This window comes from Sus scrofa, chromosome 9, assembly GCF_054392235.1.
Source record: "Sus scrofa isolate SSC_HxYL_T2T_F1_AM1 chromosome 9, Sscrofa_HxYL_maternal_Yorkshire_Landrace_v2.0, whole genome shotgun sequence".
In the NCBI taxonomy this organism is placed as follows: Eukaryota; Metazoa; Chordata; class Mammalia; order Artiodactyla; family Suidae; genus Sus; species Sus scrofa.
Window position 1 is genome coordinate 131,253,845 of NC_139391.1, and position 13,636 is coordinate 131,267,480.

At 37.3% G+C, this 13,636-nt stretch overlaps 1 protein-coding gene across 8 annotated transcripts in view; it reads left to right on the forward strand.

Moving 5' to 3' along the window:
- The window catches only part of SWT1 (SWT1 RNA endoribonuclease homolog), a 104,399-nt gene that overhangs the window by 83,188 nt on the left and 7,575 nt on the right, over window positions 1-13,636 (forward strand). For 5 of the 8 annotated variants that reach the window (XR_014816500.1, XM_013979933.3, XM_005667828.4 and 2 more), the window contains 2 exons: window positions 897-963; window positions 5,477-5,541. Coding sequence is in view for 4 of the 8 variants with exons in the window: in XM_013979933.3 (XP_013835387.2) it covers window positions 897-963; window positions 5,477-5,541 (132 nt within the window). In the remaining 4 variants the exon portion in view is untranslated. The remainder of the gene's footprint in view (window positions 1-896; window positions 964-5,476; window positions 5,542-13,636) is intronic. The other 3 variants (XR_014816495.1, XR_014816494.1, XR_014816501.1) reach the window with 1 other exon arrangement.

Consider the following 13,636-nt stretch of genomic DNA (forward strand, 5'->3'; position numbering starts at 1 on the left):
CTTCCATTTCCTTATTTCTTCCTTGTTTCCATTTTGTTATATTTCTATGTTATTTTTATGAATCAGTGTTATTGAGTTGACATGGTCTGATTACTAATGCTTTTTCATAGACTGCTGTGCTCTTAGTTTAAATAATGTTATTTGAATTTAGCCACAAAAATCTTTTATTAGAATGTTTTTATATGTCTGATAGTTTAATCACTTGTCCATTTGGATTGGTTGAACGTTTCTTTTTTTTTCTTTTTTTTCTTTTTGCCATTTCTTGCCTCCCCCCCCCCGCCAGGGCATATGGAGGTTCCCAGGCTAGGGGTCGAATCGGAGCAGTACCAGAGCCACAGTAACTCGGGATCCGAGCCGCGTCTGCAACCCACACCACAGCTCACGGCAACGCCGGATCCCCAACCCACTGAGCAAGGCCAGGGATCGAACCCGCAACCTCATAGTTCTTAGTCGGATTCGTTAACCACTGAGCCACGATGGGAACTCCTGGTTGAACATTTCTATGGGAAATCATTAAGCTTTATCTGCAGCTTAGAAGATGAGTATAAATGTACTTCCCATTTCTGTCTACCTTTTGAAAAATCTATATCATTGTAACTGAAAATGTGAACTGTAATTTCACATGAGAATGCTTATGGTTATTGAGTAACTGTTGATGTCAGTATTAATATAAGCAAACGAAAGTCTTATAACAAATTAATCTTTGTTGAATTAAGCTCATGGTTTTATAATTCTAATTGATAAGCCCCAAAAAGATTACAAATATTTTAATAAGCTTATTATACAATAACGTATCTCTTGTAATATAAATATGTTTTGGGAGAAAAGTTCAAGGTATTTTTTTTCTTAAATCATTTGTTCCCCTTCCTTTGTTTTTATTTTATTTTATTTTTTAGGATTTTGGCCCCCAATAGTAATTATCAAGATGTTGAGACCCTCTATAACTTCCTAATCAAGTATGAGGTATGAGAAATATTTTAAAATATTTATCCTATTTCCACTATAATTGGTTTAATGTAAACAAACATGAGTTGTAAAATATAATAGAATGCTGCTTAATTGATATTTGCTTTAAATTCTTAAGTGCCACAGAAGTTTGCTAATGACATTCAAATTTTTCTTTCATTCTCTAAGTCAAAACATATAGTAGAGTCCTATAATCATATACTTTCTCCTGCATAGAGTTGTTTCTCACTCATCATGGGTACTGTTGGCATTTTGGCCAGGTCATTTCTTCACTGTGTAGCATGTTGCAGGATGCTTTAACATAGCTGCTTCTGAGAAACTAAATGCCAGTAGCTCCCCCAGTCACTGTGACAACCAAAAATATCCTCCCACCGCACCTAGTTCCCCTACCCAGATGGCCCCTAGGGAGGAAGCACCACCTCCAGTTAAGAACCACTGATCACTGAAGAGGAAAGCTGTAATTTAGTTTCCTCCGTAGCAGCCACATAGACTCTGGAATTAAAGCTCTGGTGAGGCACCAGTGTATTCTGTAAATTAACCTGCATGCTTTTTTCATCCTTGTCGATCCAAGCAAAGTATGCTGTCGATACATACTTCAGTTTTTATTTGCCTAGAGGTCTTTGCCCATGTTCCTCCCCATATATTCTTTACAAGTGTGTTTTTGTTTAATTCTTAAATGCTCTAAATAAAGAAATATGATGTATATTCAGGTGTTACTTTTCTTATGGAGTCAAACTTCTTTAAATAGATTTCTTCGCTTTTATTCCTGGTCAGCTTTTTAACTTTTTTTATGCCATGTCTTATATCAAGAGCCTAGTGACTGTGAACACAGACTCTGAGGTCAAATACTCATGTTCATATGTTTCTTTTGCCACCTGCCAACTGTATGATCTTAGAAGAGTTATTTAATTCTCTTTGTCTCAGTTGCATCATCTATAAAATGAGAATAAGTAAATAAATTACAGCTATTCTTTAAAGACTAAGTAATTTTATGCAAAGTGCTCCAAACAGCACCAGGCAAAGAGTGAAGTATTCAATAAGCATTACCTATTCAGGAAGGAATGATGTTTATGTGTACTTAAAAAAAACCAAAAACAACCTTTATACTGTATAACTACATTATGTGATTAAGAAGATATCCTCTTTTGAGATGATTTGTGTAATTATTTCATCATACTTTCTGAATTTCAAATTAAATAAAAATATATTTGTGGAAACAGACAATTTAAAAATCACATGTCCTGGAAAAACCTAGAATATAGATCTTTGTTGAGTTTAGTGCTTCCTATTGCTGAGAGCATTGGGAGAAAATATTCAACCTGTTATTTATAAGAAGACGTGCATCTGAGTCTACACTGGTTATGTTTTTGTTTTTGTTTTTTTCCCTTTTTTGGCCACCCTGCGGAACATGGAGTTCCTGGGCCAGGGATCTGATCTGAGCTGCAGTTGTGACTTAAGCCACAACTGTGGCAATACTGGCTCCTTAGCCCACTGCACTGGTTTGGGGACTGAACCTGTGACCCAGTGCTCCCAAGATGCTGCAAATCCCATGTGCCACAGCAGGAACTCTTGGATATGTTTATCTTACATCATAAACAGTCATAGGACCATCTAAATTTTTTAAGATGTTTTGGCTATTTTTATATTTAACTTCTGCGTTCTGATCTTGATTTTTTAAGAATTAAAAGTAATATAGCCATTTTTAATATTTGACATTCACTATAAATAGTATAGCTAATAATTAATGACAGCAATTCTTTAATCCACTTTATAGACACAACTCTAATGTTTGCTTAAAAGGCATCTTTTAGCTATTTGTTTTCTAGGAATTAAAATTGTGTACTTAAGCATAGAAAGGATGTTTAATAGTATAATTTAAAATATCCAAATATGAGTAATTAAAAATGTATCAAAATTAATCGATATGATAAAATAATATGTTTCAGGCTAGAACCTGTGATGTATGTCATGATTTTGTGCTTCAGTTTTCCTTTATTAGTGGTAAATTAACTGTCTGCTTTCTAAGTCATCTGCTATAACCTGGAACCATGTCTACTTTTACTCTGGCCATGTTCTGGGATATATGTATGTGGATGCTTGTTTTTAAAACCAAAGATAAGGGAGTTCCCTTCAAGGCTCAGTGGTTAATGGACTCAATTAGGATTTACGAGGATGCAGGTCCAATCCCTGGCCTCGCTCAGTGGATTAAGGATCTTGTGTTGCCATATTGCCATGTGCTGTGGTGTAGGTCACAGATGCGGCTTGGATCCAGTGTTGCTGTGGCTGTGGTGTAGGCTGGCAGCTGAACTTCCATATGCCGAGGGCGTGGCCCTGAAAAGCAAAATAAATAAATAAAACTGAAGATAATAAATCTAGAGTTTTTTCCCCTAAAAATCTACTAACAGCTTAAAGAACTATTTCGTTTTCATATTATATCAGGTTCAAATTCAGTTCTTCAGCTGATTTTTCTCAACAGGTTATAGAGAGCAAATTATTCTTTTCATCTTCTGATCAAAGATCTGCAGTGTTGATTGTTGACATTTGCTTGGCTAAAGTTTGGACACAGCATAGGTTCTAACATGTGGGGGCCGTGGTGGAAATATCAAAGTCCCTTGAGACCAGCACAGAATATGTGAAGAAATAGAAATTGGAGTGGTTGATAAGTTAACTATAAATGTATATTTTAGAGCATTTTTAGAAGATTCTTTTTTTTTTTTTTTTTTGTCTTTTGTCTTTTTGTCTGTTGTTGTTGTTGTTGCTGTTGTTGCCATTTCTTGGGCTGCTCCTGTGGCACATGGAGGTTCCCAGGCTAGGGGCTGAATCGGAGCTGTAGCCACCGGCCTACGCCAGAGCCACAGCAACGCGGGATCCAAGCCGCGTCTGCAACCTACACCACAGCTCACGGCAACGCCGGATCGTTAACCCACTGAGCAAGGGCAGGGACCGAACCCGCAACCTCATGGTTCCTAGTCGGATTCGTTAACCACTGCGCCACGACGGGAACTCCCAGAAGATTCTTTTAATACAGATTATGAAGTACTTAAAAAGTTAACCATGATAAATTATACACCAACTTTTAATCATTAAATATATTAAATATAATCTATAATTTAATAATATTAAATATATAAATGCATAATCCTAATTTTAAGGAAAAGTTTAGGATTTATACACATTTAAAATGTTATTAAATGTATTTTTAATCTTTAGTTAATGAAACATTTTTTATACAGATATGGTGAATTTCATATGAAAATATTGAAGCTCATGGAACTTTCACAAATAAGCAATACCCTAAACTCTATAGAAGACTTTCTTGATATAAATCTTTAGAACAGTATTAATTAAATCATTAATCAAATGAGGAAATTTTTCCTTATCAAAAACTGCATGTAGCTAAAAATAGCTTAAGTATTTTTATTTTTTTTTGTCTTTTGTCTTTTGTTGTTGTTGCTATCTCTTGGGCCGCTTCCGCAGCATATGGAGGTTCCCAGGCTAGGGGTTGACTTGGAGCTGTAGCCACCGGCCTATGCCAGAGCCACAGCAGCGCAGGATCCACAGGATCCCAGCCGAGTCTGCAACCTACACCACAGCTCACGGCAACACCAGATCCTTAACCCACTGAGAAAGGCCGGGAATCGAACCCACAACCTCATGGTTGATAGTCGGATTCGTTAACCACTGAGCCACGACGGGAACTCCAATAAATTATATCTTTGAATTATAATAGATATTTATGAACTTGAACATATTAGTTTAAATCTTTAGACCTCAAGAGTCTGAAAAACACATTGCTTCAGAAAATATCTGTAAATAAAACTTTTTCCAAAACAGATGAATCTTTCCACACAATTCATAACCTTAGTATTTAAATGGAAGTTATTAAGTAATACTTTTGGAAGGTCAACCATAGTATTCAAATGTTGTTGGAGTTGAGAATTTAAGTTTTTCTTTCAGCTTGAATTATTTCTAATGTTCAGAAAATGAACAAAATGTGGCTGTTTCTGTTTACAGTAGTCTACCTATGTGACCCCAAATGCTTTAAGTATAGAGTTATTTAAAAGGTTTTTTTACAATCTTTTAACTTTTCCTAGGAAATAATACTGAATAGATATGTTAGAAATCTTTTAAGAGGCTGGGCTAATTGATGCATGAATCTGCTGATAAGAGCCAGTAGTGGTAGAATTTAGTGTTTCATATACGACCCATTTTTTTTCTGTCCGTTTGGTCTGCAGAGTGATCATCTGCTTTGTTGAGATTCCCACTAATCCCAGGCCCATCACACTTCTGGTTCTGTGAACAGGTTAAGTTGTAACAATAGGCCTATTATTTTACACGTATTCAGTGTTAGCATTATGGTCATTGAACTTCTAATTGCCATTATTCAGTCCTATTTATGAAAAAACTAGAAACTTGACACTGCTACCAAAGAATATAGGTCATTCTAATTTTGCTCTCACCACTCATTTGACTTAATATGCATTTTAATAGCTGTATATTTTCTTTTTAGGTAAACAAAAACGTCAAATTTACTGCCCAGGAACTTTATGATTGTGTTTCACAGACTGAGTATCGGTAAGTTATACCTGTATGTTGATGTATCAGTGTAACAGGTATTTACCATATGTAGCACCACTTGGTGGTGGTGCTAAAGGGTTCTTCATCTGTCTTCATTACACTATGATTTTTTTAGTCTTTTTTATATGAAACTATTTCATATGTACAAAAAAGCTGTATGTATATGTATGTATGCATGTAGCAAGTTTAAGATTTAAAGAGTTCTCAAGTTTTGGAGCATAAAGGCTTTTTTATATTTTTTAAAAAAGGAGTTCCTGCTGTGGTGCAGTTGGTTAAGAACATGACTGCAGCGGCTTGGGTGGCTGTGGAGGCCTGGGTTCAATCCTTGGCCTGGCACAGTGGGTTAAAAGGTCTGGTGCTGCCACAGCTGTGAGCTCAGATTCAGTCCCTGGCCTGGAAACTTCCATATGCTGCTGGTGCAGCCATTAAAACAAAAAAACCAAAAGACAGAGACCCCTCATAGCTTTTGTTTAATGTAGGTCGTGTGTGTATATTTATTGTACTATAAGTTAGAATTGGGAAATTTAAAATTTTTTATTTATTTAAAAATAACAATAGCTAACTATGTAATAAGATAAGTTACATATAATTATGAAAGTAATTTTTCCAAATATGACCTATTTGCAAATCCCTTAGTGTTTGGCTAAATAGAAGACAGCTGGGTTCTCATAGCTGCTTTTGCATTTAGTATCTTTCAGTAATCCCATGTTATGTATCTATAGAAGATTGTTGTACACTCTCAGAGTTCCCGTCGTGGCTCAGTGGTTAACGAATCTGGCTAGGAACCATGAGGTTGCCGGTTCAATCCCTGGCCTTTCTCAGTGAGTTAAGAATCCGGTGTTGCTGTGAGCTGTGGTGTAGATTGCAGATGCGGCTTGGATCCTTCATTGCTGTGGCTGTGGTGTAGGCCGGTGGCTACAGCTCCGATTCAGCCCCTAGCCTGGGAACCTCCATGTGCCACAGGAGCAGCCCAAGAAATGGCAAAAAGACAAAAAAAAAAAAAAAAAAAAAAAAAAAAGATTGTTGTACACTCTCATAAGAATGAGAATTCAAAAGGCAAATCACGTTTTAGTCTTATTATGAAAATAGCTTTGACCTCAAAGACCCTTTCAAAGAGTCTACATTCCCCAGATTATGTTTTGAAGACCAACTAGTGTAAAGAATACTTATATGCCTACCATTCAGTTGACAAAATAGGGCTTTATCCACCCCTTTTTGTATCCTCCTTCCCATTCTCCCCCTAGGGACTGTATATTTAACCACTTTATAGCATTCAGATGTAACAAGAAGGGGGAAGTAGTATAAATTTGATTCTTGTATACACAGGATATAGACGTAGAGCCCTCTTGTTCTGGGCCCAGGCAGACTACACATTCATGGAGCAAAAACCTGATTAACTCTTTCAGGGTTGCCTTCCCATCCCATTCTCCCTGCCTCCCACCCCCAACTCCGATTCTTCCTTTTTTTTTTTTTTTAATTTTTATTTTTTCAGAGTTCCCATCATGGCTCAGCAGAAATAAATCTGACTGGCTTCCATGAGGACACAGGTTCAATCCCTGTCTTTGCTCAGTGGGTTGGGGATCTGGCGTTGCTGTGAGCTGTAGTGTAGGTTGAAGACTCTACTCAGATCCGGTGTGGCTGTGGCTGTGCTGTAGGCCAGTAGCTACAGCTCTGATTCAACCCCTAACCTAGGAACCTCCATATGCCGCAGGTGCGGCCCTAAAAAGACCAAAAAAACAATTTTTTTGTTTTTTTCTATTATAGTTGATATACTTTGTTCTGTCAATTTCTGCTGTATAGCAAAGTGACCTAGTCATTCATATATATATATATATATATATATTCTTTTTCTCACATTATCCTCCATCATGTTCCATTACAAGTGAGTAGATATAGTCTCCTGTGCTATACAGCAGGATCTCATTGCTTATCCACTCCAAATGCAATAGTTTGCATCTACTAACTCCAAACTCCCAGTCCATCCCACTCCCCCCACCTTCCTTGGTAACCACAGGTCTGTTCTCCATGTCCATGAGTTTTTTTTTTTTTTTTCCTGTAGATAGGTTCATTTGTGCCATATATGAGATTCTAGATATAAGTGATATCATATGGTATTTGTCTTTCTCTTTCTGACTTACTTCACTTAGTATGAAAGTCTCTAGTTCCATTCATGTTTTGCAAATTGCATTATTTTGTTCTTTTTTATGGCTGAGTCGTATTCCATTGTGTATGTGTACAGTGGAATACGACTTAATCCATTCATTTGTCGAAGGACATTTAGGTTGTTTCCGTGTCTTGGCTATTGAAAATAGTGCTGCAGTGACCATAGGGGGTGCATGTATCTTTTTCAATGAAAGTTTTGTCTGGGTATATGCCCAGGGTGGGACTGCTGGGTCATATGGTAGTTTTGTATTTAGTTTTCTGAGGTACCTCCACACTGTTTTCTGTAGTGCTTATACCAGCTTCATTCCCAATAGTGAAGGAGGGTTCCCTTTTCTCCACACCCTCTCCAGCATTTGTTATCTGTGGACTTGTTAATGATGGCCATTCTGACTGGTATGAGGTGGTACCTCATTATAGTTTTGATTTGCATTTCTCTAATCAGTGATGTTGAGCATTTTTTCATGTGCCTGTTGGCCATCCGTGTATCTTCTTTGGAGAAATGGCTGTTCAGGTCTTATGCCCATTTTTTGATTTGGTTGTCTGTTTTTTTGCTGTTGAGTTGTATAAGTTGTTTGTATATAGAGATTAAGCCTTTGTCAGTTGCATCATTTGAACCTATTTTCTCCCATTCCATAGGTTGTCTTTTTGCTTTTTTTTTTTTTTTAAGCTTGTAAATTTGATAGGTTCCATTGGTTTATTTTTGTTTTTTTTTTCCTATTGCCTTGGGAGACTGACCTAAGAAAACATTTACATGGTTGATGTCAGAGCATTTTTTGCCTTCTAGGAGTTTTATGGTGTCTTGTCTTATGTTTAAGTCGTTAAGCCATTTAGAGTTGATTTTTGTGCATGGTGTGAGGGTATATTCTAGTTTCATTGATTGACATACAACTGTCCAGTTTTTGTCCAGTTTGTGGAAGAGACTGTCTTTTTCCCATTCTGTGTTCTTGCCTCCTTTGTTGAAGATTAATTGATCGTAGGTCTGGATTTATTTCTGGGTTCTCTGTTCTGTTCCATTGGTCTCTATGTCTGTTTTGGTACCAGTACCACACTGTCTTGATGACTGTGGCTTTGTAATATTGCCTGAAGTCTGGGAGAGTTATGCCTCCTGCTTGGTTTTTTTTCCCTCAGGATTGCTTTGGTAATTCTGGGTCTTTTGTGATTCCATATAAATTTTTGGATTATTTGTTCTAGTTCTGCAAAAATGTCATGGGTAATTTGATAGGAATTGCATTGAATCTATAGACTGCCTTGGGTGGTATAGATTTTACAATATTAACTCTTCCAATCCACGAGCATTTCTTTGAATCCTCTTTAATTTCCTTGATTAATGTTTTATTGCTCTCATCCTATAGGTCTTTCACCTCATTGATCAGGTTTATTCCTAGGTATTTAATTTTGGGGGGTGTGATGTGATAGCAGGAGAATTATCTGGATGAAAAGTTGTAACACCAAATGAGATTGGATAACAGGAGGAAAGCTATTTTTGAAGTGCATACATGTGAGTGTTGTATGTTTATATGTATGTATGTGTTGTATTACATGTATAAGAAGTTTGGTTCAGCTGGATGCAGTTTTCTCTGTTCATCTAGCATTTCTCACTACTGAAATTGGTGTAAGAACATGTGAGGTTTTTTTTTTTGTTTTTTTTTTTTTCTTTTTTTTTAGGGCCGCACCCACAACATATGGAGGTTCCCAGGCTAGGAGGCAAATCGAAGCTGTAGCCAGCCACAGCCACAGCCACAGCAATGTGGGATCCAAGCTGCATCTGCAGTCTACACCACAGCTCACAGCAATGCCAGATCCTTAACCCACTGAGCGAGGCCAGGGATCAAATCTGCAACCTCATGGTTCCTATTCGGATTCGTTAACCACCGCGCCACGACGGGAACTCCACATGTGAGATTTTTGTTGTGTTCAAATTGTTCCTTAATGTATCAGTGGTGTTGAGCCACATTCTTATGTTCAGAACAAGAGCTGTAGCAGAATTACTTTATTTTCACTGCTATATGAAAACGATGCCACTATATCACTGCTATATGAAAGTGATGCCACTATATCACTAAACTACAGTCTGCCATTTATTATTTGCATAGATACAAAATTGTGTGAGCAGGCATAGTGACAAAGTTAAGTATCAAGGCACTTCTGCTGTTAAAAACTATAGGTTATTAAATATGTTTGATGATATCAAGACACTAGGATTGATAATCATATGCAAATGTTACTAGGCAGCACAGCTATGTAGATCCACTCCTTCACAAGAGTAAAATAATTTTTCTAAGAAAATCAGAAGCCCAGTGGGGCATGCATCATTTGTTACAGTTGGGGGTGAAATAACTTTTCACCCTAATCTTCAGACTATCAATTAATCAGTTGTACACTTATTTATAGATCATTGCAGATAATCCACATTTAAAGGTTTGTGTCCATGAGATTTGTATCAAAGATGTAATGTCTTCCTACCTTAGATATATTTTTGAAGGTGTGGAAAGCTTACTAATTTGGAGGGTGGAGTCCCTTCCAGCATAATTCTAATTATTTTGTTCTCAGATTACCATCGAATACTTGGGAGGGTTTTTTTTTTGGTGGGGGGAGGGGTACAAGAGTGAAAAATCAATGTTCAAAGTTAAAATAGTAGTACCTATTTTTCTCTTTTTTGTTTTCTTTCCAGTTACTGTGCCAGGAATTTGAACTATGATATTAATTAATAAGCTCCCTCATATATTAAAAGGATGATTTTTAAAGAGAAATCAGATATATCTAATATCCTGAATGCATTGAAAAATGGAGATTTCTCAACAGTTTTTGGTTAATATCTTTTAGATTTGTTATTCTTTTTTTTTCTTTTTAGGGCCACACCCGTGGCATATGGAAGTTCCCAGGCTAGGGGTTGAATCGTAGCTGCAGCTGCTGGCCTACACCACAGCAACACCAGATCCGAGCTGCATCTGGGATCTACACCGCAGCTCATGGCAATGCCAGATCCTTAACCTACTGAGAGAGGCTAGGGGTCAAACCCACATCCTCATGGATACTAGTTGGGTTTGTTACTGCTGACCCACAATGTGTACTCTGTTGTTTGTTTTGAAATTATTTGCCGTATTTTCAGTGAATGACCCCTCCTGTATTAGCCTCTAGTGTACTCCACAATTCACAGTTTTCAAGTATGCTGCTAGAAGAAGACCGAGGTTTTTTTGGTTTCAGACACAGAGCCAAATGCCGCAGATAAAAGGTAGCTGAGTTTCTCTGTGACTCAGAGGTGCAGAGAGAAGCATGATTTAACTTGGCAATGTTAAGGAAACAATTACCTAGATTGTCTGAATTTGCTAATCTTTGCTTTTGATTTGTAAAGTGTTATGAAGAAAGAGGCCATTGATGTGCCCAACACCATATTTATTGCATTTGGGAGGAAATTAAGTAACTCAGGAACATAACTGTTTTATAGATTATGTTTTATAATTAAAGTAAGTAATTAAGGTTTCATATTGAACGTAGCTTTGATCAAAAGTTGAATTCCATGGCACTGTAGAACCTTGGTGTTTATATGTATACATCAGTTCGTGTTTTCTATCTTCTGTAGTTTGAAGACTCTTTATAGTAGCTTTTGCTCTTGCCAGTGGGCACTGCTTACCCTGAGCAGATGAGTCATTTGCTTAGAAAATCCAAGATGGTAAATTAGCAAGAATATGAGACACATTACCACACAAGTATGTTGTGTGATACCTTCTACGTATATGAGAAATAGGAATAGTATTTAATTCACTTTGCTTGCCCTATAAATTCTTAACAGAATGTTCTGGCATGTTTGCAAGACAAGTCTCTAAGGTCTTTTTTTTTTTTTTTTTTTTTTAATGTGAAGTGCACATTAGTTTGTGACATCAGCTCCATGAAGTACCTGGCTTATCAAAATAAGAGCTGCTTTCTTTTCCTTATGGCAAGTGCTTTCAGGATTTACTGTTTTCTGGCCCCAAGAATCAGCTCCATGGTAGTATCTTCTAGATTAATTAGAGCTATGGTTCTCTTAAGTGGAGCTCTTGGACCTGAATGTCAGCTCCACCTGGGATCTTGCAAGAAATGCAGACTCTTAAGGCTACAGCTCAGACCTGAATCTGAAAGTTTAGGGGTAAGCCCAGCAGTCTGTTCCAACAGTCCCTCCAGGGCATACTGAAGTTTGAGAACCCCTGCATTAAATTAATGACCTGGTCTAAGAAGCCTTAGGCAGAAAAAAGCCCTAGAGAAGTATAATCTAAAACCAGATTTAGACCTCTGATGGGTTTGCTTTAATTAGAAAAGAATTGCATTATTTTTGGTGTCTGTAGATGCAGTAATACTTTGCAGAAAATTGACTTCATTATTTTTTTAAAATTTTATTTATTTTTCTTTTTAAAATTTTATTTATTTATTTATTTATTTATTTATTTTTCCACTGTACATCATGGGGGCCAAGATACACTTACATGTGTACTTTTTTTTTTCCACCCTTCGTCCTGTTACAATATAAGTAACTAGACATAGTTCTCAATGCTACTCAGCAGGATCTCATTGTAAATCCATTCCAAGTTGTATCTGATAACCCCAAGCTCCCGATCCCTCCCACTCCCTCCCTCTCCCCCTGGGCGGCCACAAGTCTATTCTCCAGGTCCATGATTTTCTTTTCTGTGGAAATGTTCATTTGTGCTGTATTTTAGATTCCAGTTATAAGTGAAATCATATGGTATTTGTCTTTGTCTTTCTGACTCATTTCACTCAGTATGAGAGTCTCCAGTTCCATCCAGGTTGCTGCAAATGGCATTATGTCATTCTTTTTTATGGCTGAGTAGTATTCCATTGTGTATATATACCACCTCTTCCGAATCCACTCATCTGTCGACGGACATTTGGGTTGTTTCCATGTCTTGGCTATTGTGAATAGTGCTTCAATGAACATGTGGGTGGATGTGTTTCTTTTAAGTAGAGTTTTGTCCGGATAGATGCCCAAGAGTGGGATTGCGGGGTCATATGGAAGTTCTATGTATAGATTTCTAAGGTATCTCCAAACTGCTCTCCATAGTGGCTGTACCAGTTTACATTCCCACCAACAGTGCAGGAGGGTTCCCTTTTTTCCGCAACCCCTCCAGCACTTGTTATTTGTGGACTTCTTAATGATGGCCATTCTGATTGGTGTGAGGTGGTATCTCATGGTAGTTTTGATTTGCATTTCTCTTATAATAAGCAATGTTGAACATTTTTTCATGTGCTTGTTGGCCATCTGTATATCTTCCTTGGAGAAATGTCTATTCAGGTCTTTTGCCCATTTTTCCATTGGGTTGTTGGCTTTTTTTGCTGGTGAGTTGTATAAGTTGCTTGTATATTCTAGAGATTAAGCCCTTGTCCATTGCATCATTTGAAACTATTTTCTCCCATTCTGTAAGTTGCCTTTTTGTTTTCTTTTTGGTTTCCTTTGCTGTGCAAAAGCTTGTCAGTTTGATCAGGTCCCATTGGTTTATTTTCGCTCTTATTTCTATTGCTTTGGGAGGCTGACCTGAGAAAATATTCATGAGGTTGATGTCAGAGAGTGTTTTGGCTATATTCTCTTCTAGGAGTTTGATGGTGTCTTGTCTTATATTTAAGTCTTTCAACCATTTCGAGTTTATTTTTGTGCATGGTGTGAGGGTGTGTTCTAGTCTCATTGTTTGCATGCAGCTGTCCAGGTTTCCCAGCAATGCTTGCTGAATGGACTTTCTTTTTCCCATTTTATGTTCTTGCCTCCTTGTCAAAAATTAATTGACCATAGGTGTCAGGGTTTATTTCTGGGTTCTCTATTCTGTTCCATTGGTCTTTCTGTCTGTTTTGATACCAGTACCACACTGTTTTGATGACTGTGGCTTTGTAATATTTCTTGAAGTCTAGGAGTGTTATGCCTCTTGCTTGGTTTTTTTTCCTCAGGATT